This window comes from Glandiceps talaboti, chromosome 4 (genome assembly GCF_964340395.1).
Source record: "Glandiceps talaboti chromosome 4, keGlaTala1.1, whole genome shotgun sequence".
NCBI lineage: Eukaryota > Metazoa > Hemichordata > Enteropneusta > Spengelidae > Glandiceps > Glandiceps talaboti.
Window position 1 is genome coordinate 14,138,693 of NC_135552.1, and position 27,271 is coordinate 14,165,963.

The following is a 27,271-nucleotide window of genomic DNA, read 5'->3' on the forward strand; positions in this document are numbered from 1 at the left end:
ATTGAGGAAGTTCCAAACATGTCGAGACAGGAACTAAATATCACAGCAACTTATGTCCGTGTGCATATAATCCGAGAATCTTCCCATAAAAGGACTCGTTTTACTTGTGCAATGATTTACAAAGCGTTGTACTTCACTTTTAAAAGTAAGTTCACTTTGCTATGTTTATATTAAAATAGAGTGGTGAATAATTGGTTTACAAAAAAGTAATGTCTTGATGAAAACTTGTTTCCAATATTTCACAGAGGATGGTAAAATACGGTTAGTAAATGACGAATCCTCGAGTTCACCAAATGAAGGAAGAGTTGAAATCTTCTACAATAACACTTGGGGAACCATTTGTGGATATGGTGGAGTCTGGAATGAGAATACTGAAGGAAAGGTCGTCTGTCAACAACTTGGATATGAGAGAGCTGAACGTGCAACACACTTTTACCTCCATCAAATGGTGTACCAGTACATCTTGACAATGTAGATTGTATTGGAACAGAGAAAGTGTTAACAGAGTGTTCTAATGATGGTTGGAGTGTGGCACGCTCAGAATGTTTATCATCAGGCACTCGTCTTACTGATGTAGTAGTAAAATGCACAGGTTGGTATGATATAAAGGCAGTAATTTGAATACAAATATATCACAAATTCAGATAATTACACATGTACTGTACATACATTGACTATTAAGTAAACCTTTCGGTGTCAATTTCTGTACATCGTATCATAACATATTTCAAATAGGAAAGATAATGATTTAAAAGAGATCGTATTTTAGGAACTTGGGAAGAATTTGTTAATTCTCAATAATAAGCCAATTCTTAACTATAGTTTGCTTTACATACGTAGTTGGTAATAATCCACAAGATGGGACCATAGAACTAAAAGATGAGGTGAGGTCTACAAAGGAAGATTGGAAATTTACCATGGTTTCCAGTGGGGCACAGTAAGTATCAAGTTTGCAATGATAACACATAGACTTTTGTCCATAAGTAAACGAACAAGTTAACGTTGTTTCCTGTTTTACATCACAACAGTGCCAATATTTATGATATAGTGACCCATTTAACCCCCCCTCTCTCTCTCTCTCTCTCTCTCTCTCTCTCCCCCTCCCTCCCTCCCTTGCACCCTCCCTTCTCTCTCTCTCTCTCTCTCTCTCTCTCTCTCTCTCTCTCTCTCTCTCTCTCTCTCTCTCTCTCTCTCTCTCTCTCTCTCTCTCTCTCCTCTCTCTCTCTCTCTCTCTCTCTCTCTCTCTCTCTCAGATTTGTTCAACTGGTTGGAGTGTAGCTGCTGCAAATGTAGTATGCCGAGAACTGAATTTTCAGTCTGCCCTTGTCTACTTTACATATGAGTTTGGACAGGGAAGCGGAGACGTTCACCTCAGTAATGTAAGTACTACACAAAAAGTCTGGAAACTGCCCGACCAATTGCCTTGGGATTTGGTGAGATATTACTTTGGGTGTCTAGATGAAAGATTGTTTAATTAAAAGTGATCTCATCTACGATTTCCATGTTACGTCCAAAAAGAGCGTTTTTCTATCGAAACAGTCAATCGTTTACAGTGGGAAGCCTTGATCACTTGGCTAAAGTATATTGGATGTTCCATTATCATTTAGGGGTGTTTCTATGTTTGAAGTGTAGGTGTTTCTCTCGCTACATGTATATGACAGACATTGAATTTAAATTGTGTGTATTGCCATTGCTATATTGCTATGCTTATATCGAAACATACACTGCTGAAACAAATTATTTTAGGATGACGTTAGTTGAGATCTTTATTGTTTTATGAAATATTACAGGTCGACTGTCAGGGCAATGAGCAGAGATTGACTGACTGTAGCCACGATGGTTGGGGAAATAATGAGTGCTCTAATACCCAGGATATTGGCATTGAGTGTACAGGTCAGTCTTATATGATTTACAAGCTCTACTGGTTCAGTCACTCGCTTACAAAAATCAAAGTATCAATTATTTAAGCAATAAACCACCCCCTGGGGATGGTATACCACGGACTACAACGTTCGTAGACGAATAGTGAACATCGAAATTTGGACGCGTGCCAACTGTGCATTATCGCTCATTTTATACGCACTAGTTCGATGTCTAGACCAATCAGATCTCTCGATTTGTGCCATCGATATACCGGTATGATATGATATAATATGTATTATATTATACCAGTATATTGATGGCGCAAATTCGTTCACTGGTCAAATCTCATCCCCAGGGGTGGTTTATTGCTTAATTTTATTACATCAATAATGTGTGTTTTAATTGGTTGTACTCATACATTTTGCAGAATGCATAACACATTGCAGAATGAAAGTCACACTGATATCGTATGCAAAGGTAAACTACATATACGTTAATACAAACAAAAATTAATATTGATATGAAATATGTATATTAACACAAGCAGACATTGAATTACAGTCAACATTAATTTACACTTCGCCAATCTGCCATGTCAACCACTTTTATACAGAAGGCGTCACCCCAGGAACATAACTTAATCTTGATCAAAAGTAAATGAACCTATGATTATAACGTTTGGCTTTTTTGAAAATGTAGACACTACACATACTTTGACGTTGGTGGATAAAGATGGCGATAATAAGGGATGTGTACAGTTAATGTCTGGAAGTCATTCACAGAGAAAACAAGTCTGTTTGAATGGTTTATCAGATGAAACCAAAACTGTGATTTGTCATCAGTTGGGATTTGACGGCTATGAAACAGTTGATTCCTCCACCACGTGTTCAACTGGCAACCCACGAGTGATGACACCTGTAAGTACTTCAATCAATACACATAGTTTCTATTGCTAGGAAGAAATGTATGTTTTGCAGTAAGAGAACTAAACAGAATATTTAAACGTTTATAATTTTATGGAGAGTGTTTTTTTATTCACTTCGCAAAAGGTTATAAATTCTCTATTGCTGGTTTTCTCCTTACAAAGAAGTAAGTGTATTGTGTTGATAATTTAAGATTTTTGCATTAGCTTTTAAATTTGGAACAGTGCGGCTCTATAAAACACAAAAATACTGATGAACCTTCATTTGATGAGTACATGTAAACAAAATTGTTCATAGTACTTGAATGTTCAATAAACAAGGACAAATCTTGGCTCAATTGTCGTAACACATCCCATTGCTTCACTCCTTTCACGATCCCTTCATATTATCTCACACTAGGCGTCATGCAGTGGTACTGAGGCAAGACTTAGTGATTGTTCCAATTATGCTTGGGAACAAGCATCTGGATCTGAATGTAGTAGCTCAACCGGAGATCCTACATTGATATGTACAGCACGTATAATCACAACCCACCAACCTCAAACAACACCCCGAATCAAATCTACACCAGATATCACGAGTGAAAGTCTTTCCACTAGCACCAGCACCACTACCACCCATAAATCATACACTACTGAACGAATGATAACACCAGACGTCCCAAGTCAGAGTCCTTTCACCATCTCAACCACAACCACAACCACAACCCAAGAACCACAAACAGCACCCAGGATCAACACAACACCCGATATACCTAGCGAAAGTCTGTTCACAATACAAGGAGGCATGTATAATCATATCAACATACAATTGTCGATGGGGAATGTCTTTTTCATTCATGACGGAAAGAATGGATACATATCGCAATTCTCAAGCTAAAATGACGGAGTATATCACTAGCTACCGCGGGCCGTTCCAATATTATTCTTTGAAATACTATGATCGCATAATATTACAAGGACAAATGTATGCGATAATTGTAATAGTATGACTGAATTTTAAATACACGGGGTGTCAAAGAATAGTTGATGGGGCGAGTTACTTTGGATGGCATAATTATTTTCATTATTTAACTATATACACGATAAAATGATTCTTAAACAGTCTGTTCCTGATGATTAAAAAAATTGAATTTTGGCAGTGGTGTGTTACATAGAAAATTGCATGATTTAATATATTGAATACCTTAAAATGCAGAGGTTAGCAATTCCCATATCTAGTTCACCATAATCTACATATACGACTTTATCAATATCAAATTTTTCTCTATACTATTTCATATAAGGTTGTGGTCCTTTATTAGTAACCAAAAGCTATAACGGAAGAAAAGCTAACATTTGGTCTCCCAACTACCCACAGTCATATGACAATAATTTGGACTGTGCCTGGACAGTCACATTAAATCAAGAAGATAAGATAGCTATACAGTTTGAAGGTATGTCTGCAATTTAGTCTGCATTGAATTTTAGATTGGACGTTAATTTGAACAACGGATTAATTAAATGCAGCGGTGAGTTGTAAGATACATTATAAGAAGAAACACTTCTTGGTAATGTTGAAATTCCTATTTCACGATTTTACGGGATACAGCAGGTTTTTAATTAAGGTGATTTAACTGGTACATCGTAGAAAGAGGGATATTTGAAACTTTTACACTTAATTTCACCCTATTAGTACAAAGATGTACACAAATTCAGGTGATGCAAAATACAACTGCCGACATCGAAGCAGACGAACGGAACCTGTTACAAACAGGGAAAGTAAATTCCCTGTTTGTATCAGGTTCCGTTCGTCAGTGCTTAGATGTCGGCAGTTGTAGTCACTATCACAGTACGCCTACATTCTGTGTACAGGGATTCACAATCGATAGAACTACAAGATTTCAAATAGAACCATTTTACAGTGTTTGTTTATTACTGTTTATTTTTATATTAACTCCCATAATTTTGACTTATTACAGCATTACACACTGATGATAATGATGAACTTGAATTATATGATGGTGATTCTGATGATGCAGAAAAACTAGGGACATATTTTGGAGTACATTTCCTGGATACTGTCCAGACTACTGGTCGCCATCTCTATGTTGTGTTTGAAAGTGATAGTTACCAGAATTGTACAGGTTTCAAACTACTCCTGTCAGTTAATAGTAAGTAATTGAATTAGTTCAAAATTACTCTTTTAATATATTACTAGAATATAAGGTTACTATGATTTTATATGTTGTAGTTAAATTTGTTTTATGTGTTTCCCAGGACGTTTGCTCCGTTATGGGAGTTAAGAAACACTTTATACGAGTCTGTACTCTGAAGTGGTGGTAGCCGAATATGTACTTAATACTCTGATATGTAAATAATAATGAAAACCAAACGTGATCACACACATTTGATGTGTATCTCAGGGCTTTCATGATTGATGTATTCATTTCATTTCTTAGGTGACCCACTTCCTCAAATACTTTTTGGACCAGTTACACAACGTAAGTCATTATAGCTAAAATGATTTAGGCTGGGTGTTTCAATCATGATACATTATGTTTTTGACACAGAGCGATACATATTTCGGATCTAGACTTATAAACAATAACAGAGACAGACACAATAAACACAGCAGGATCCTTTGCAATTGCCCAATCATTTTGAACACTGATAAGCATTGCTATTCTTTCACAGTGCAGTCGACACAGCAGGCTTCTGGTGAAAACATTTCACATGGACTTGATGATTTTAATGGCTGCAGTTGTTTATTTTCTAACTGAATTATATTATAGTGATTGTCTCAGTCTGATAATCAATATTTCAACTTGACTGCTTCTAAATCCCCACTGTGCACGGCACCTATGTAATTGTTTCTTTGCGTTAGAGGATGTTTGAGTGTGTGCAGGAAATGTAATGTCACATGAATGAAATACCAAGCCTAAATCATTTTAGTTGTATTGGTGAATTATTTGTTGAAATTATACTGGTGTATGGATACATATCACGAATGAAATAAAAAAAAATAAACATTCATATTTTCACACATGATGCTATAATATACTTCAACATTTGGTGTCAAATGTCGAGGTTAAGTTTCTGCATTGATAAATCTCCGCAGTGTCCGATTAACCGATTCGAAATCGTGTAATTTGTAATTGATTAGTTTATTATTGTATATTTGACAAACTTTAGTACACAATTTTGTTTAATTTGTATAAGCATCATCACTGCCATTTTCAATATCACTTATCTAATATTATTTCAATTTCTAGCCCGATTAGCTAATGGCCGGAGTGGGCCATAGAATGGGTTATATGTATGTATGTATGTATGTATGTATGTATGTATGTATGTATGTATGTATGTTGTCCGGGGGCAGTTGTCCGGGGGGCAATTGTCCTTCGGGGGCAGTTGTCCTTCGGGGGCAATTGTCCGGGGGGCAGTTGTCCTTCGGGGGCAATTGTCCGGGGGCAATTGTCCGGGGGGCAGTTGTCCTGTTACCCTCGTGACCTAAGGGTTGTCACTACGAGTCGATATAAAAAACCTTAAGTCACTCGTATTGTTTTAAGCTGAATTAAGATAAATATTAGTGAATAACATCTAATTATAATGTACATTCATCAACAGAATGCTGCGTAAAGATTTCTAATGAAATCATTGAGAACACCTATGAAGGTAATGTTTTCGGAGGACATATTAAATCTCCAGGCCATCCAACGAGATATCCTGACCATTTGTCATGTGGATGGATGGTCAAGGTTAATGGCAACCAGACGGTTACTATGACAATTTCAGAACTAGACATAAAAGATGATAAACTTGCTATGTTTGATGGTAAAGGCGTAAATGCCAATGTATTAGGAGAGTACACTGGTGAAATGCGGAGAAGAAAACGTTCATCTGGTGCTGAGCCGATGCAGAGTACAGGGAACGTAATGGTTATTAAATTTACCACCAATGGTATAAATCAAGGCAACGGATTCATAATGGAATATGAAGGACGGGAAGGTATTTAACTTGCCGAACAAAACTTTAACAAAACATTATATTTCTTATACGTAACGCGTACTATATTTTCATATACCAAAATAAGTTTTGAGTAAATTTGACCTTAATCATTAAGGGGCGAGATCATTAGTTCAATGTAGGATAAAAAACTAGATTTTATTGGGGGGGGGGGGGGGGAGTTGAGTCATTTTAGTTCTCATCCTACAAACTAGATTTCATTTTTAATGGATGTTTTGTGCCCCTAAATACAAATATTTCTTTTGAAAATGTCAAATTGAGAAAGGGGGTCTGAAGAATTTAGGTTTTTATCCTACGTTCAACTGTTGATCTCGCCCCAACCACTTTTAATGTGTTAATTACTGTCTCAACATCTGTATATATATCTGAGTTTTGAACATTATATATGCTGTCTTACTTTATCAAAGTTGGAGATCAATCGGTAAGTAAGTGAAACTACTCGCCTTGGGTGTAAAATTGATTTCGGTAGACAAATTTCAAGGATTTACAAGCATGACCAAAACGCCTAAATGATAAGTGGTTTAATTTCAAAACCTTCGTTAGGCCTAATAAATAAGATTGTGTGGTTCTGATTACGCTCAATTTCAAAATAAGTGGGGTGGGTAATTTTTTTATTTTATTTTTTTTTCATGTGTGAGTGTCTAGTTCAGCTTTTCCATTGTTTTCCAAATTGTCTCTGTGTTAGTTATTTCTTCCCATCAGATGTACAACCATTACATATTGTCTTTTTAAGTTGATGTCAGTTTCCGCATCTGCTATTTCTCGTGAGACTTCACAACTTTTGCGATTTTATTATATTTTTCTTGAATACGTAAAAAAAAATGTTTAGGGTCGGCAGTGAAAAACTAGGTGGGGTCGGGTAACCGGAACCAAACTATTATTTTTTTAGGCCTTAGTATTATAACAACTGATTCCTATCTCCATATGAGATTCTTGTGTATTATAGTCTTGGTACATCCCTCATGTTATGATATTACACTGCTTTCATACAACTTGGGGTTTGAAAGATGGCTAGAAAGTAGATTTGGCAATTAGGTCAAAGAACGGCAATAAGATTAAGAAAAATATCAAAGACTGATATGGGTTACGTATATGCAGACCCCTATTGCTAAATTAAAATCTTGTTGAAATCTTCAATTACAAATTAAATCAAACGTCTTCATTTCTCTTCATTTCACTATAACTGTCAGGTCAGTATATTGAACGTGTTTGGAAAGAATTGGAAACAAAATACAAAACATTGAAAGTGGATATTTCATGATGGTAATTCATTCTTAATACGATTAATCTAAAATATATCAATATAAATACTTTCTCCCACAGTTGGATCACTTCCACGATCAGATGTTTCACATACAGAACCTGTACCATTTATTGCCGCTGGGTGTGCACTGCTGGTCATTGTAATCATTGCTGTGATCGCACTGAAATACAGAAAAAAAGTTAAAAGGTAAAAAAACTGGAGCCAAATGATAGCGTTGTAAATCTAATAATTTATTTCTTCTTTGAACGCATTGTTGATGTGTCATCACAACTTATCAATATACAATAGAAAGTTATCTAATCTGGATTATTTAGGGTTTTTTTGTAAGCAATTAACTTATTATGAAACATATTCAGATATTTATGAAGGGAATGTATTACTCTGTATATACCCATAAACATATAAACCAAAAATCATCTAACATTGATCTTTAATAAAACACAAACAGGATGAGAAGTGACAATTTAACAGTCTAAGGTACAATCGGTTCTGATCGTAATACATCGTGTCATACTTCATGAGAGCACTGGCAAGCACGATCAGAATTCTGACTGGCATGTATGCGATTTTTTCACAACAGTAACAATTACTTGTAACCATAATAGTAAACAAATCCCAAAACCGCATATCATAATTCATTTTTGTAAACAGACTACTTATTTAGTAGAGTTGTCGATACATTCCACGACATTGTGAAATGCCTACTACTCAGAGTTGTCGTCCACAAAGAAACAAACGTACATTGTAACTAAGCCCTGAATGGTTGTATGTAAAGAGATCTATGACAGTGTTTTGTAAAAAAAAAAAAAAGATAGGTATTATACCAGAAAAGCTTTATGAATTACCACTATGTAATACATGTATATACCAAAACATTGACTTTTGTCCATCGGTCCCTGAATAAATTTATCTCACTGACTAATTCTTTCTCATGTTCTGATGGCAGCAGTGTCTGTACTAAGTAGGTATAGGTTGAAGTGGGGAGGGGGAGGGAGGAGGTTGTTTGATTGGCACTCAAGTAATAATCTCAAATTAAACGTCCAAACAAGTAAAAAAAAAATGGGTGTTGTCTTTCGCAAGAAAAGAAAGGCTATTTCACCGCTTGAAATCAATGACCAAACTGTGGAAATGGTACTGTTTTAAATTTCTTTGTACATCAATGAACTGGGGAAAGTGATACATACAACTGCAATTGCCAAAGATACAGCACGAGAGCTTGTATTCTTTGTGGGACATGTCTCACAAAGAATAGTTTACGCTCTCGTTCTGTATCTTCGGCAATTGCAACTCAATCAATTTGGTGTTTGTCAAAGTGTACGAGTACGTTCTTATATACCAGTAGTTGAAAATGCGCTCATTTTCTACAACACTGTTTGGCATGTTTGGTTTTCTAGATGTTCCATCCACAGACAGGCTAGTCATACTAGGACTAAGGAGTCACCTGAATATATCGAAATTGATGATATATCCCCAAGAATGCATACTGGTAAGTAAAAAAACACCTGTACAATCACAGGAAAATGCAATCTTGCTGATATAATAAACGAACACTTATTATAAATGTCACAACGAACTCAATCACTGTGTTGAATTTTCTCAAGGACCCCTTTAAACTCTTTGAAATTATTAAACTAGCAGATATAGGAAACAGCTCAGTTAAAACAAATGACAAGTTTCCATTATTCACCAATTTCTAACAAATATATATTACGAAAACATTGAATTTAATTCCCTCAACCGTGGCTTTCTGTCAAATAGTAAGTTAAACATAATTTGAAATTTGATGACACAAATATTTGCAATTTGGTTGGAACCAGATCAATATCACAAATCGATTTCATATTTGCATATTAATTAAATGATCATACTATGTGCCCTGTGCAGTAACAAATGTCCATTATACTTTATGACAGTTAGAGTAACTTCACAGATCATGTCATCGACCAGAACATCTTGCCTTGAGTGTTTTGTCATCTCAAATATCCGTATAAACAATTTGTCTTATCAATCCACCTGTATTTACAAGTTAGAAAACTTTTTAAGTGCACAAAATTAATATATAAGAAATATGTTGTTTCTAGATGATCACTTGTATCGGTTTCTACGTGACCTTGGTGCAGAAAGGTTTGCAGACAAATTTGCTGAGGAAGGCATCACGTATGACGAATTGTTCAATTTGACAGACAGTAATTTGAATGAAATGGATATACCCATAGGACTTGGACAGAGAATCTTAAACAAAATAAGGACGGTATGTTACGTGCTGCAATCAAAAATATATTTCATAATTACGTCAGCCATACTAATCCGTTTTGAGAAAGAGCTTTTTGTGAAATAAGACAAGAAATACAAACTATTATGGAAAAGTAACAATTGAAGCTTCATCATGCAAGCCTTTTTGATAATGAAATGTCCAATCTGGTCGTAGTCAGAGCACTGTATAGACACCCTAACAATGTCTACTCACTTTTGGTATATAATGAGCCCTGTAATATTGTCTACATAGTCTGCAAAATGTTATTCAATGTATGAAGTTGACTTATGACATGTATGTTTTGTATACACAGCTATGGCCTCCCCCACCTCATCCTGGTCCATCTGTCTATCTAACACCGGACTTAGAGGTAAATAATATTAACAATTAAATTGCAACATTACTCAGTGTCACCAGAGTATTCGTAAATTGTAAAACAATTCAAAGATTAATATAATTTATCTTCCTGTTCCTCTCCCTTTCCACACCTGCATCTTTGCACTTCGATTATCAATTTATTCACCACACAACCCTCTAGTGATGAATAGTAATCATCATCGGCTTGTCCCGAGGAATTAAAGCAACATTCACGTTCTCGAAACGTAGACGTGAGAAAAGTAACTTGGTTGTATATCAAATAACACTTCAATTATGTTGTCTACATAGTCTGCATTATGTTCTGTAGTACACGGTTGACTTATGACATGTATCTCTTGTAAAATACACGGATAAGCTCATCCTCAGATTATCTTGAGCCAAGATATGTTGACGCTGATGATGACCACCATACAGCGGTAATTATACACAATTAAAGTGTCATATTAGTCACCATAGATGTTTGTTGCTACACACAGTCATCGTTGGAATGCCAACTTCTTAGCTACAGCTGTCATACATAATATACCCCTTAAATAGCAAATTAATTATATTAAACTATATGAAATTGGAAGCTGCAAGTTTAAGACATAGTCTAATTATCGGAAACAATTCTCAAACAATTAAGAAAGCTATATCGGAGAACTTTTGTGCATATTCACTTTGTTATTGTCAATGAATGTATGTAGAGTTTTTGATGGTTGCCATAATCTTGCAGTGCACATTTGGGACTTTCAATGTTCTTTTTAGTAACCTGAAATCTCGATTACTCGATTAGTAGTTTTACGAAGTGTTTTGAATTTGGTCGTTTCAGGAACCCATCTACGACACTATAGAAGATGTTCCAATCAAATATCTATGTCCAATCACTGAAAACATCATGAATGATCCTGTCACTGCAACAGATGGTATAACATACGAAAGGACCAATGTCACAGGTGAGTGAAATTACTACAAACTGGAATTGAGTGTAACTTCATCACACAAAATGCATGCCAGACATCACGACGACATCCAAGAAACAATGTATACAGTTTGCCATTCTCCGGTGTCATAGTAAGTGTATGTATTACAATCAAACAACCCATAGTTGAGTCCAATCGAATGCCCAGGATTTACACTTCCAAATAATCATTTGCAGGTACTTTTATATACTCCACTAACCTTTATTTTCAATATTTGCAGCATTTAGAGTATGGCTGTATTGTCATGATAATTTTAATATACATATATCATCCACATATATAGAATATGATATTTCCTTGATTTCAGGAAAACCTATCAGTGTTCGTCTTGTACCCAACATTTCGCTTCAAAAAGAAATCCAGAAGTTCACTGAAAAGAGAGACAAGAAGTTAAAGAAATGATAGAGGAAGCAAGAATTAGGAGACAGAAGATCGTCTCATAGTAACTAAGCACACTTCTAACAAACAGGAACATTCACAGATGCATTTTTGACCAGTCATTCATTAATGATAAATCTACACATAATGAGACAAATGATGACTTAAATATATTTACATAGACATACATACATACATACATACATACATACATACATCCATACATCCATACATCCATACATGCATACATGCATACGCACGCACGCGCGCGCACATACATACATACATACATACATACATACATACATACATACATACATACATACATACATACAAATGTACATACATACATACATACATACACACCGGTACATACATACATACATACATACATACATACATACATACATACATACATACATAGACATACATACATACATACATACATACATACATACATACATACATACATACATACAGGCAGACAGGCAGGCAGGCAGGCAGACAGACAGACAGACAGACAGACAGACAGACAGACATCAATTTAATTTTACCACATTTAAATTGCTACGTTTACTAAATATGTACCCAGCTAAGTGATAGATGCGCCTCCTATATGTCCAGGTTATAGGAGTGTCTGGTTAATGCAGTAAAGGTGTATAATTAAACCCAAGATATGAATTCAAAAATTCATTTATACGTAATAAATAGAGTTGGACTGAAGCCCAGCAAAGTTTGTGTGTTTGCTTATCCTCTGAATATGAAGCCTTTCTACTGACCTTGTGTACCCACCTATTGCCAAATAGTTGTAGAGTTCATAGTGAATAATCGATTAAGTTCAGATTTGTTACACATGGAACTAAATACCTACAATAGCATGAACATTACAATGTTAGAGAAGAAGCTTCCCACACAAATATTTACCTTTTACTTCAAAATTCAAAAACAACTATCTGTCATTAGATAATGCCAGTTGTGTATCAATTAAAAGCATTCTTCATTGTCACAGGTGTAAAAAGATGTTAAATGCACTGAACGACAAAATAATATAATCCTCCCATGGAGCTTCCAAACGACAATTGATATGGAACTACTATGGCCTACTATATGTTATATACTGTACCCAAATCTTCAAAACTAAAAATGAGTTCTCAAGTTGGCGGTGGTCGAGTGGTACAACCACTTGTCTCTTATCACTGAGTTCGGGGTTGAACCCATGGTCTGATTAAAATTTACCACGCTGTAAGTAAGCAGAATGTCGTTTAGATTGACTGTACCGAACAGCGCGGGTTTTCCCCGAGTTCTAACGTTTCCTCCTGCATTAACACTGAACTCATGAGGGATGGTCCCACTACACGTCTTCGAGACAAGAGTTAATATACAAACAACTATCCAGTATAAATAATGATTGCTTAAGTATTTGCAATCTAAGAGATTTGATGTTGTGTTTTTTAAATATGCAATATGTATGGCATAAAAATAATCAGGTTGTAAAAATATTCTTTTTGTGAATAAAGTTCATAGTTGGAGAAAACCTGTGATTTGATCGTGGATGTTGTTGGTGTTGTTTTGAATCTAGAATACAGTCCTTGAGCTCTTTCCTTTCTAGTTTTCCTTAATTATTTAATAAGTATTCCTACTTCACTACTAGTAAGGATGCGTTGATAAATCAACAATCGTTTGAGACAAGAATTCAAATTTCCACAATTAATAAAAGTCTCAAGTCCTTAATTCACTGCTTTAGGTGGTAGCGGTTCTGGTCACGTGTCACAGGAAAGAAATGACTTTAAAAAGGAAATCATAACACATGGCATACTTGGCTGGCAATATTAAACTCAGACCTACATATCCTCTCACACAGTAGAAGAGACTGACCAAGAAGATGTATTATGCAGAAAGAATTTTATTGTTTGCAACATTGAAGAAGAAAACATCATATAATTATGAGGTCTCCAACAACTCTCCATTAACCTTTAACCCAGAAAGCATCCATTTATTAGTAATGTGTATCCCCTTATTCCCAGGATCTAGTTATGTATACACTTAAAACATTGACGTTTGCCAATGTCCTTAAACTCATCTGCCTAGCATGTAAAAGTTTCTTTATTTGAAGGGTTATCCCCAATTACTATTGTCATGTTGTTATTATTCCTTCCCGTAATGTCACAAATGCATATATATTGAAATTGTTACATCATGTTTCTTTTATGTCCCACTGGTTGGTATGTATAGGCAATTAGAGAAATGGAACGAAGAACAGATAGACTGGACTTGTAAAGTCTTCAATGTGACGTAATGAAATCAACCTTTGTCAGAAATATACACATTTTCAGTTTGATAATAACAAAGTAAAATTTTGAGGAACTTGATATAGTGTAAATATGATATCAAGTTATTAAAAACTAGTTTTCCTATAGATCAATTTCGCATATCAATTATATTCTGTAATTAGACTCATGTTGGATTTCTATCCCTGGCTATTAAATGGTAAAAGTGTGTCCGTTATTGTTACATAATATTTAAGGAATGTGACAATGTTTACCTATATCTAACAGAAGGACAATAACGAAAGTACACTAAATGTTAATGTTCTACATTCCATGGTCCTATATTGTGCCGTATTCATAGCCCTGTCTAGTCCTGGCAAAATATGAATTCTCCATTACTTCCCCAGCCAGTGGAATATCCAATGTTGTTGACAGGCAAAGGGTTGGGATCAGTCCATTCCATGAATGCTGCATGGCCTTCTTTCCCAACTTTGATAACACCAAAGTTGTAGGTTATCCAAAATCCTCTGAATTCATTTGGTGACAGGATACCAGGAGTACTAGCTACTGCTTTTTGATGTCCCAGTTTACTACGTCGTATGGCTGACCCCGTATTTTTCCACCCACCAAAAAAGATCTCATACAAAGCAGGCTTATCCTGTGGTCCAGCAGAGAGTGCAATATGGACATCATTGTTTGCTTTGGCTTTGAAGTCAACACGTGTAATAGGTGATGATGATGCAAGATACCGGTACCGATATGTTGTATCGGTAGAATATTGCTTCTGTCATGTCTTGTACTGTATGGAATGGACTGCACGACTTCATGGCTTGAAGAATCGGGTAGACTATCTTATAGTGACCTTGACTCGGAATGTATGCGAGATTTTACAGTTTTTCATGAAAAAGTGTCTGTCTCCGGAGCAAAGTGCAGAAATGGTGAATTCCAACAGGTGTCGAGTAGTTGTGTACCTTCCCACCCAACTATGTCAAGTACGCTGACAGACTATAACTCGTGCTTTGTCAATCCTTTGGTTTGTCGGTTATTGCAACTATCTGGGGACATTGAGTTGAATCCCGGGCCTGAAAAGGACATAATAAAGGCAATGCAAAACATGAAAACTGAATTGCTCTCAGAAATGAAAAATTCAGGAAAAGAGTTACGAAAAGAACTCCTGGAACAATTGACCAAGTCACAGGTAAAGTTAGCTGAAACTTGTAGTCAATTAACCCAACAGTACACGTCATTGAAAGACTCTGTCGATCAACTGAAACATGATTTTGATGAACTGAGTGCAAGCCGTAGTATCGTTGATTTAGATGTCTCTGCTGTTAACCACAAATTAGACGACATCATTGATCGCCTTGACAACCTAGAAGAAGATGCTGACAAGCTTGAATCCTTTTCCAGGAGGGACAATGTTTTGATTTATGGCATTGAGGAATCAAGTGGTGAATCCTTTGAAAAATGTCGTGAAAAAATAATCGAAATCTTCAATACGAACATACATACAAAGCATTGGGTAAATAGAGACTTGGTTCGTGCACATCGTGTAGGAACTAGGAGGGGTGGAAAACCGCGCCCGATGATAGTAAAGTTTCATCACTGGGATGATAAACTAATTGCCTTGTCGGCACGTAATAACCTCAAAGATGCAAACATTGGCATTGGCAATGATCTGACCAAGCGCCAAAGAAAATCTATCGCTTACCACCGGCAACAGGGCAAATTAGCGTACTTTAAGAATGGTAGGCTTGTCGTGTCGGATGAATCACCTGGTTCTACTCATTCAGTCGGAAACGTCTCACCGCATCAAAGCTCGCCACATGTTTCCAAGGGTAACGGTCGTCAAATGTATCCAGACACCAGACCCAGAACTCGACAACAAGTCCGAACAAACCAAGCGGCAAGTTTGCCAAACAGTGACTAGGAAATTGGCCGCGGCCCAAGTTCTATCTCTTTTGTGACATGGAATGTACAGGGATTAAAAAACAAACTGCACTTCTTTGATTTTGCTAATTTTATCCTTAAATTCGACGTCATATCTCTTCTAGAAACCTGGGCTGACCGTGACGATTGCTTTGTAAATAGTCTCCCCGGCTACAAAGTTTTTAGCTCGGTGAGACAGAGACAGTCAAATCGTGGCAGATACCCGGGAGGTGTGAGTGTTTTTGTCAAAGAAAAACTGTCTAAGAAAGTTAAACGTTTGGCTAGTGCCTTACATGACTGTATTTTTCTGTTATTTGATCGTAGTGTATTTAATTTTGATAAAAATGTTTTATTCTGTAGTGTTTACATTTCCCCACAGTATTCCAAAGTTTATGATAGCCTTCCGTCACGTAATGGTATTGAGTTATTTGAAAATGCATTACTAGATATTCTTACACATTACCCTGATGTGCAAATAATAATTACTGGCGACTTAAATGCCCGTACTGGCCAAGAACCTGATTTCATTGTAGACGATGACAGGGCATATGTTATCAATGACGTAACCCCTTATGATGTAGATCATTTCAGTGTGCCACGTGTTTCCAAAGATAAGGAGGAAAATGTCTTTGGTCGCTCCCTTCTTCAACTGTGCTGTTCTTTTAATATGCACATTTTAAATGGTCGAGTATGTGGTGATGAAAACAGAGGTGAAATAACTTGTGTTTCTAACTCTGGTACTAGTGTGGTTGACTATACGATGGTTACGTCATCCGTGTATTCAAGTATATTGTCATTTTCCATTATATTACGTTCAGAGTCTGACCATTTTCCTATGTCTTTCAGTATTGCAACAGGCAATCAAGTCACAGAACATGCAAATGTAACACGTGTGAATAATTTAATAATGAAATGCGTTTGGCACCCAGGTGATAGGCAGATCTTTGCAGACCATCTTAAGTCAGCTGCACAGAATTTGAATACTATTATTGAGAGGCCAGGTATGGGTGCATTTACTGGTATCGATTTGATGACACGTGAACTTCTTTCTGTTGCAAAACATTCTGGTATGCTTCAATCTGTTAAGTCCGGGCCACAGAATTTTCGTCAACAACCACCTTGGTATGATAGGGATTGTTCACTACTAAAACGTGAGAAATACCGTCTTTTAAGATCTTTCCGGCAATCAAATGACATATCTATACTTCGTGAATACAAAAGTGCCAGGCAAAGGTTTAAAAACACAGTGTTCAGTAAGCGACAGGCGTATTTTAACGATATGAAGAAGTGTCTAGTTTTAAATTCTACTGAACCAAAACAGTTCTGGAATACCTTGAGAAGATTATTGTCTTGCCGTGCACCAACTAATACGATTAGTCAAAATGACTGGTTTCATTATTTTCAAAATCTGTTTTTACAAAATGCTAGCGAATGTGAGGAATTTACTACTTCTGATGAATTGATAGAAATGTTAGACTCTGCCGGAAATGATCTACATGATTTCGATATTGACTTTGATATTTTGAATGGTCCAATTAAGAACGACGAAATTATACTTGCAATAAGCAAACTTAAAGACGGAAAATCTGCGGGTTTGGACTGTCTTCTTGGTGAATTTTTTAAGTACAATGTAGACTTCCTTGTGCCGTATTTGTGTATCATTTTTAATGATTTGTTTGAATCAGGTAAATTTCCAAGTGATTGGGCAAAGGCGATATTGATTCCTATTCACAAGAAAGGCTCTATCAATTCTCCAGATAACTATCGTGGCATTTCATTATTGAGTATTTTCAGCAAAATTTTTACTTCCATCTTGAACACTCGTTTGACATACTGGGCGGAACTCCTTGGCAAGGTAGATGAAGCACAAGCTGGATTTAGGAGAGGCTATTCAACGTTTGACAATATTTTTATTTTGCAAAGCTTAGTTCAGAAATATCTCACGTTGAGACGTGGCAAATTTTACTGTGCTTTCGTCGATTTCTCAAAGGCGTTTGACTCAGTTGAACGCCAGCGTTTGTGGTATCTCCTGTTAAAAGGAGGTGTAAATGGTAAAATGTTCAAAATCCTTTATGCTATTTATCAAGATGTTAAGGCATGTGTAAGAACCTCCGAAGGGCTTACTGATTATTTTAGCTGTGTCATTGGAGTCCGTCAGGGCTGCATGATGAGCCCTTTCTTGTTTTCGTTTTTTATAAATGAATTGCCTAAAGAACTAGCCAAAGGAGGATCTAGAGGTGTACAACTGTACCCTGACTTGACTGAAATTTTCTGTATTCTTTTTGCAGACGATGTAGCTCTTGTTTCGGATTCAATTATAGGACTTCAGCGTCAACTAAATTCATTAAGTAATTACTGCGACCATTGGAAACTAGTTGTCAATTTATCAAAGACCAAAGTTGTTACATTCAAAGCAGGTGGGCCTCTCTCCAGGATGGAGAGGTGGACCTACAAGGGTCAACCAGTTGATGTTGTCCCCTATTATAAGTACTTGGGTCTATTAATTTCTTGTCGCTTGCAATGGTCTATGGCTACGAAAACGTTGGCTCAACAAGCTAGAAAAGTACTGTTTAGTTTAGTAAGGGCAACCAAAAAGACAGGAATGTTGTCATACGATACGTTTTTTAAACTGTTTGACACGATGATTTTGCCTATTTTGTCCTACGGGTCAGAAGTTTGGGGGTACGAGCAGTTTGATTCACTTGAAAGAATTCATCATCTGGCATGTCGCTCTTTTCTAGGTGTTTTTAGTAATGCTCCAAATGTCGCTGTGTTAGGAGATTGTGGCAGATATCCCATTTATTTGTATACTGCTAAACGTTGTGTAAAATACTGGGCCAAGTTGTTAAACATGCCCAAGAATAGATACCCCCGCAAATGTTACGACATGCTATATAATATTGAAGTCTCTGGTGTCAGGTCAAGGCCAACCTGGGTGAAGCATATACAGAATTTGCTCTCATTAGCCAATCTAAGCGAAGTTTGGGATTCTCAGCAAGTCCCAAATATAAATAGTTTTCTTAAAACTTTTGTAGACAAGTTCAATTCAAAGAGTACTTATTTATCACCTGGCAAAGTGACGTGTGTTCTATTGACAAATTATCTACTTATTGTAATTTCAAGGTGTCACTTGAACCTGAAAAATATTTGTTCTGTTTAAATATTCCTATTCATTTACAGTCGTTATCACGTTTTCGTTGTTCCTCACATTATCTTCGTGTAGAAACAGACAGAAAATTTAATATTGAAAGAAGTCAGCGTATATGTTTACTTTGTGATTCCGGCAATGTAGAAAATGAGTTTCATTTCCTCCTGGTTTGTTCCTTTTTCAATCATTACAGAGAAAAGTATATTCCTTATTTCTATTTTAACCCTCCCACTGAACGTAAATTTATAGATTTAATGACTTCACCCGATACTGTTATTATTCAAAAGTTAGCTGTATATGTATTCCATGCTATGAAGCTACGTAAGGAAGTGCATGCCGTTGTCTGAGTGTTATGTATATTCTTTCATTTTCTCCTGCCATGTTTGTGGGTAAATTATTTGTACATTGTATTTTGGGCCGATGGCCTTTAACTACACTAATAAAAGACCATATATATAACAATATTGCTTCTGGTTTATGCATGCTGTCAAGATGAATAGAAAACCGTTAATGTATGCATGATAGCCTAGTGAACATTATCATTTGATTATCTAATTTCTCAAAACGAATTTTGTCATTTTAAAAGACATTTGTCGAATCTAGCCTCTGTTTTAAAATTATTCTCAAAGTTCTTAAACCAACCAATCAACCAACCAACAAACAAACAAACAAACAAACAAACAAACAAACAAACAAACAAACAAACAAACAAACAAACAAGCAAACAACAACAACAACAAACAAACAAACAAACAAACAAACATTCATTGGTATAAGTTAATTCTTGTTAACAGAAATAGTGTATTAAATAGGTCTTGTTATCAATTCAAGACAAAGACTAACTATGCACCTCTAGATTTCAAAAGACAAGTTACAATGAAATCTTCCTCAGTAGTTTTTCTTTAGACTATCAAATTACCTATTGATCATGTTAATCGTCCATTCTTGAAATACATTCAATTATATTTTAAGGGCATGACGTAAATATGACGTAATTTACCTTCAGTAGATTCATCAAGGCAGAACTCAAATTGTCCAGTACTTCCCATGTGGGTGGAATATCCAATGTTGTTGACAGGCAAAGGGTTGGGATCAGTCCATTCCATGAATGGTGCATGGCCTTCTTTACCAACCCTGATAACACCATTGTTGTAGGTTATCCAAAATCCTCTGAATTCATTTGGGGACACGATCCCAGGAGTACTAACTACTGCGTAGTGATGGCCTAGTTTCTTACGTCGTATGACTGATTGCGTATTTGCCCATCCACCAATGACGATCTCATACAAAGCAGGCTTATCCTGTGGTCCAGCAGAGAGTGCAATATGGACATCATTCCTTGCCTTGGCTTTAAAGTCAACACTTGTAATAGGTGATGATGAAGCGAGGTAACGGTATAGATATGTTGTATCGGTCGAAAATACCAATGGCTTACACTCTACAAGCAATATAAAATATAGTAAAATGATTTAGGACCTTTGTTAATTACTAGGTTAAAAGAGAATCCTGGAGCGAACACATAGTTTCAATTCATGTGAAGGGTTTCAAAATAATAGTGCTTTATCCTCATGGCAATTGTTAACAGTACCAGATTTAAACTGAATGCCTTCCGTAAGGACAAAGTTTTGAGATTGTCGTTCCTGCAGACAATATTTTGTTGGAATACAACAGAACATGTGCAATAAGTTATTTTTTCTCATTGATTGCTATTTGCCCACTGCTATTAGTGATCTCCTGGCCAACCACAACATGTAATGTGAAGCTTTATAGAACGTTGTAGCATAGCACTCATCGTAGAAAGAGTTTTAAAGGCCAAAAAAATTGTTTCTGGTCAGCGCCCATCTCTTAAGTACCCTCTCTCGTTGTTATTTTTTTCTTCAGTTCCGTAAGCCAATTCAGTCTGCAGACAAAAGGGAAAACACAAAAGTAACTCTCCCTACATTAATTGCCATTTCAATGAAGACGACTGCAGAACTAATCATGAACTAGCCCATGACATGCCCAACATACACACTTGCTGTAAAGTACTAAATATAAAGAACAGTAACTGCAATGATAAGTAGATTGATGAACATTTGTTGAGAATGTAAAAAAAAAATAATCGCATCGTCGCACCACTTTAGACAACATTTCCTGACGAGAAACTATGTTTTCCTTTTGACATACATACATACATACATACATACATACATACATACATACATACATACATACTTACATACATACACACATTCATTCATAACCTATATTTTTGGCACAATAACAACACGACCTATATTTTTGGCATAATGACAACGCTTCGTGTTGTAATATTACAATGGAAAGTAATCTATTCGTTCTCGATCGATTAAAGAAAATGGTGTCCATCACAAGGCTGTACCGTACGTACATGTACCGTATACGTATGTATGTGACCTTGGACTGTGGACGAAAATGGCGATTGATTTGATTTGTAACGTTCAAGCGTTGAAGTCATTCATCTTACATGTAGTTGCAAGTAACACTATAAATAATATGTATTAGTACTTACCAAATGCTCGAAATATGACTGACTCAGTGTTTGAGAGCAGACGCTGTGCTAAAAACTCGTTCAATATCTTTACTTGCACAACAACAACGACTGTTGAGGGCATCCTTTAATGTCCATGACGATCTTGTGTACAATGTACCGAAAATATGCCAATATCTTATTAAAACTAAAAGCTACATTAGTAATATTTTCAGGACAGGTGCGCTGTGGTATTGCAAATGTGTGTACCAAGTTATAATGAATTTGAAGCGTGCATTCTTGAGATATAGTCTAATTACCGAAAATCATTAATTACGTAAATTGCTCATTAATATTCACGGGATTTTTACCAAAACCTAATCATGTCTTGCCATTACCCTATGGTATACGTCTTCAAAATTTCGTTTGAATTGAGCAAGCCGTTATGGAGAAAACGATGACACAGACAGACAGACACACACACACACACAGACTTCCACCCAACAAATATATCTCTTCCTTACGGAAGAAAAAAATGATAATCAATCTCCCCTTCATGTCTGAAATATTCTGTTTTGATTTCGCTGAAGTTGATCACGAATGTTCAGTGCAATATAATAGCATTACAACAAATGGTAAAAATCCTTGAGGTAGTAAACATTTAGTACAACAACAACAACAACAACAACAACAACCAACAAACAAACAAACACGTAAACAAACAAACAGATATAAACAAAAGTTGCTTATGTTACTCGAGATAAACAATTCATTGAAATTTAATTTAATTAATGAGTCTTAAGAGCACACCATGATTAATGTACGCTTCACTTATTGTTAACTGTAGCTGAAATAATTACCTGCAGTCATGCAGAATACGAATTCTCCATTACTTCCCATGTGGGTGGAATATCCGATGTTGTTGACAGGCAAAGGGTTGGGATCAGTCCATTCCATGAATGCTGCATGGCCTTCTTTCCCAACTTTGATAACACCATTGTTGTAGGTTATCCAAAATCCTCTGAATTCATTTGGTGACACGATCCCAGGAGTACTAGCTACTGCGTAGTGATGGCCTAGTTTCTTACGTCGTATGACTGATTGCGTATTTGCCCATCCACCAATGACGATCTCATACAAAGCAGGCTTATCCTGTGGTCCAGCAGAGAGTGCAATATGGACATCATTGTTTGCTTTGGCTTTGAAGTCAACACGTGTAATAGGTGATGATGATGCAAGATACCGGTACCGATATGTTGTATCGGTAGAAAATTGCTTCTGGTTTGTGCATGCTGTGAATTCGAAGATGAATAGAAAACCGTTATATATGCGTGATAGCCTAGTGAACATTACCATTTGATTATATCTCAAAAACGAATTTTGTCATTTTAAAAGACATTTGTCGAATATAGTCTCTGGTTTAAAATTAGTCTTAAAGTTTTTAAACCAACCAACAAACAAACAAACAAACAAACAAACAAACAAACAAACAAACAAACAATATACAAACATTCATTGGTATAAGTTAATTCTTGTTAACAGAAATAGTGTACTAAATACGTCTTGTTATCAATTGAAGAGAAATACTCACCATGCACCTCTAGATTTCAAAAGACAGAAGTTACAATGAAATCTTCCTCAGTAGTTTTTCTTTAGACTATCAAATTACCCATTGATCATGTTAATCGTCCATTCTTGAAATACATTCAATTATATTTTAAGGGCATGACGTAAATATGATGTAATTTACCTTCAGTAGATTCATCAAGGCAGAACTCAAATTGTCCAGTACTTCCCATGTGGGTGGAATATCCAATGTTGTTGACAGGCAAAGGGTTGGGATCAGTCCATTCCATGAATGGTGCATGGCCTTCTCTACCAACCCTAATAACACCATTGTTGTAGGTTATCCAAAATCCTCTGAATTCATTTGGGGACACGATCCCAGGAGTACTAGCTACTGCGTAGTGATGGCCTAGTTTCTTACGTCGTATGACTGATTGCGTATTTGCCCATCCACCAATGACGATCTCATACAAGGCAGGCTTATCCTGTGGTCCAGCAGAGAGTGCAATATGGACATCATTCTTTGCCTCGGCTTTAAAGTCAACACTTGTAATAGGTGATGATGATGCGAGGTAACGGTATAGATATGTTGTATCGGTCGAAAATACCAATGGCTTACACTCTACAAGCAATGTAAAATAGTAAAATGATTTAGGTTATTTGTTAATTAATTACTGGGTTAAAAGAGAATCCTGGAGCGAACACATCTAGTTTCGATTCACGTGAAGGGTTTCAAATAATCGTGCTTTATCCTCACGGCAGTTGTTACCTGTAAAATGATAATCAATCTCCCCTTCATGTCTGAAATATTCTGTTTTAATTTCGCCATGAGGCTGAACTAGACCGCGAATGTTCAGAGCAATATAATAGCATTACAACAAATGGTAAAAATCCTTGAGGTAGTAAACACTTCGTACAACAACAACAACAACAACAACAACAACAACAACAAAAACAACAACTTAGTGCTGTCTTTACGTTTCGAATTCAGGAGCAAGCAATTAAAGACAGAAAAACAACAACGAACAAACAAATAAGTAAAGATAAACAAAAGGTGTTTACTGTACGCGAGATAAACAATTCATTGAAATTTAATTCATTAATGAGTCTTAAGAGCACACCTTGATTAATGCACGCTTCACGTATTGTAAACTATTGAAACATTTACCTGCAGTCGGGTCATCCAAGCAGAATACGAATTCTCCATTACTTCCCATGTGGGTGGAATATCCGATGTTGTTGACAGGTAAAGGGTTGGGATCAGTCCATTCCATGAATGGTGCATGGCCTTCTTTCCCAACTTTTATAACACCATTGTTGTAGGTTATCCAAAATCCTCTGAATTCATTTGGTGACACGATCCCAGGAGTACTAGCTACTGCGTAGTGATGGCCTAGTTTCTTACGTCGTATGACTGATTGCGTATTTGCCCATCCACCAATGACGATCTCATACAAAGCAGGCTTATCATGTGGCCCAGCAGAGAGTGCAATATGGACATCATTTCTTGCTTTGGCTTTGAATTCAACCATGGACCCAAATGGGATTTTGTCGATATATCTATACCGATATGTTGTGTCGGTTTTGAAAAAGCCCAATTCGTCGCATGCTGACAATATAATTCAAAGTAATATATGTAATGTTTAACGCTCGGAATGTCTGTCTGTCTGTCTGTCTGTCTGTCTGTCTGTCTGTCTGACTGTCTGACTGTCTGCTTGCCTGTCTGTCTGCCTCCGTCTGTCTCTACGTACGTACCGTATGTATGTATGTATGTATGTATGTATGTATGTATGTATGTATGTATGTATGTATGTGTATATGTGTATGTATGTATGTATGTATGTATGTATGTATGTATGTATGTATGTTATTAAGGAATGGATGGATGAGTGGATGCCTGACTGAATGGCTGACTGGCTTGATGGATGTGGGATGATAGATAGTAGATGGATGGATGGATGAATGAATGAATGAATGAATGAATGAATGAATGAATGAATGAATGAATGGACTAATCAATGTAGATATTGATGACGAAAACATGATAAATTCATGAAACACAAATTCAACAATGATATGGAGTGAAGTGTGATTGCATTTTACCCAGAGTTTAGGCATGATCATGTTGACGAGGTGATGGAAGTCGAGTTCTAAGCATGAGTCTTTCACTTCATTGAGAATGCCTCAATGTTCAGGACTAGTGTATAGAGTCATAGACCCGTGGGTGTAGGGTCTATGATAGAGTTAAGATAATGAATAATCAGTCAGGTCTGAGGCTTTGTCTGTGTATTGCAGTTATTTCAGTGATAACTGATCTGATATTCTTGTGATTAGAATTCCGTGTATAGTTTGTGTTTTTACACATATGGAAAATCTTGAATGAAATGCTTAAAATCTATGAATGAAATTACTTACGGGTACATTCTTCTGCTCCGTGCTATTGTATGTAAGGGAATTGACAAGTTATCAGAAAAATTGAGTTTGTTTTGTGAGATTCATTATATAGAAATGGTTTTAGACCAAAATATAAAACTTATAGTATATGAATGGACAGGTTTGCTGTATTAGGGCGATTACGTGACGAACGTAAATTCTCGCCTGACTCTATGAAATACAACAAATATAGGGGAGAACTTAAATTTACGATTTGTATTACAGTCAAAGCAATTAAGGTAATAGTGTTTCAGGCCACGGGAACTGAGGTGGGCGCTTGAATTCATGGGGGAAAGCATAACTACAAATATTATTCAACATTTTGTAAGAGCAGATGTCGTTATATAAAGTACTTTGCAAGGTGTGCAGCATTCATACGTTGTCTTTAAACGAGTACTTACCACAGCTGGGGCGAAAATGCCGATCAGAAAGATCAAAATCAACGTTCTCGTCATGACTAGTAGACTCTGTGGGGAAAACACATCAGTCACATCAGAATGTTTTCATCATTGTTTTTAAAGGCCAGAGTCGAGAAGATAGGTAGATTGATGGGAGTATAATATTAACAAGATTGTGGGTGGGCAGTGTTGAGGGTAGGGGTGGTGGTAAAGTATTGTGTATATGGAATGGGATGTAGGATAAATTACTATTAAAATTCTTTTTCTTGGAGTGGGGTTGGGGATGGGGGTTGGGGCGAGCTATTTTAGTTCTCATTCTATACAAACAACTTTACTCTTAATTAATGGTAGTGTTTTACCCCTAAATACAAATATTTATACAAAAAATCCTAATTGAATTCTAGAAACGAAATGAAACAATCTACCACATATCAGGTTTCGTGAGGAAGCAACACAAATTTAAAAATAACCATTGAATTCAGTGTGGGCAAGTCCATTGTTCATGGATGGGTGAGGAAAGAGGCGAAATGTTGAAAAGGTTCATTTCACGTGAACATGTACTGCAAGACCTATTGCTTTAAGAGTCGATCAAGAACCAAAGCTATGACTATATAATATGAATCACTTGTGTTTTTAAAAAAAATACGGACTTCACTGAGATTTTTCATGGCTACACGTCAGTATCGAACACTACCGCTCCGTGTGAAAGTAATTGCACAAATTGAAAGTAATTCTGAATAAACCCATGCCAGAATCCAGTTTTGAAGTCAACGAATAAGGTTAACATTTCCATGGGTATAGCTGGAGCATTATATTTTTGAATCAGACAACCAACAATCCATTGAAAACTTTACTGTAACAGTGATTGTGACGGAGAGTCTCGTATTCAAAGACGCACGTGCTGCGTAAAATGAGTCTGAATGTCTAAGACGTTCTGATTAGTCAAGGCATAAATAAGAGACATTCAACCAATCATGTGATTACAAACATAAATTATATGCTGTATGCTACGC

At 36.3% G+C, this 27,271-nt stretch overlaps 1 protein-coding gene and 1 long non-coding RNA gene across 2 annotated transcripts; both read left to right on the forward strand.

Moving 5' to 3' along the window:
* The first annotated feature begins 864 nt into the window (after window positions 1–864).
* LOC144433503 (uncharacterized) lies at window positions 865–1,893 on the forward strand. Its single transcript, XR_013480784.1, has 3 exons — window positions 865–937; window positions 1,254–1,379; window positions 1,791–1,893. It is a non-coding gene; the product is annotated as an uncharacterized LOC144433503 (long non-coding RNA).
* Window positions 1,894–6,549: 4,656 nt separating this feature from the next.
* Window positions 6,550–12,141, forward strand: LOC144434205 (uncharacterized). The gene is made up of 8 exons (XM_078122659.1): window positions 6,550–6,775; window positions 8,117–8,243; window positions 9,452–9,543; window positions 10,139–10,308; window positions 10,625–10,680; window positions 11,039–11,105; window positions 11,501–11,624; window positions 11,959–12,141. The coding sequence occupies exons 1-8, from the start codon at window positions 6,550–6,552 to the stop codon at window positions 12,051–12,053; spliced, it is 957 nt and encodes a 318-aa protein (XP_077978785.1). The 3' UTR covers window positions 12,054–12,141.
* The last annotated feature ends 15,130 nt before the right edge of the window (window positions 12,142–27,271 follow it).

Coding starts and splice junctions, on each gene's coding strand:
- LOC144434205 (XM_078122659.1), top strand. CDS start 6,550: ATGACAATTTCAGAACTAGACATAAAAGATGATAAACTTGCTATGTTT. Junction 8,244..9,451: donor TACAGAAAAAAAGTTAAAAG/GTAAAAAAACTG, acceptor TTGGTTTTCTAG/ATGTTCCATCCACAGACAGG. Junction 9,544..10,138: donor ATCCCCAAGAATGCATACTG/GTAAGTAAAAAA, acceptor TGTTGTTTCTAG/ATGATCACTTGTATCGGTTT.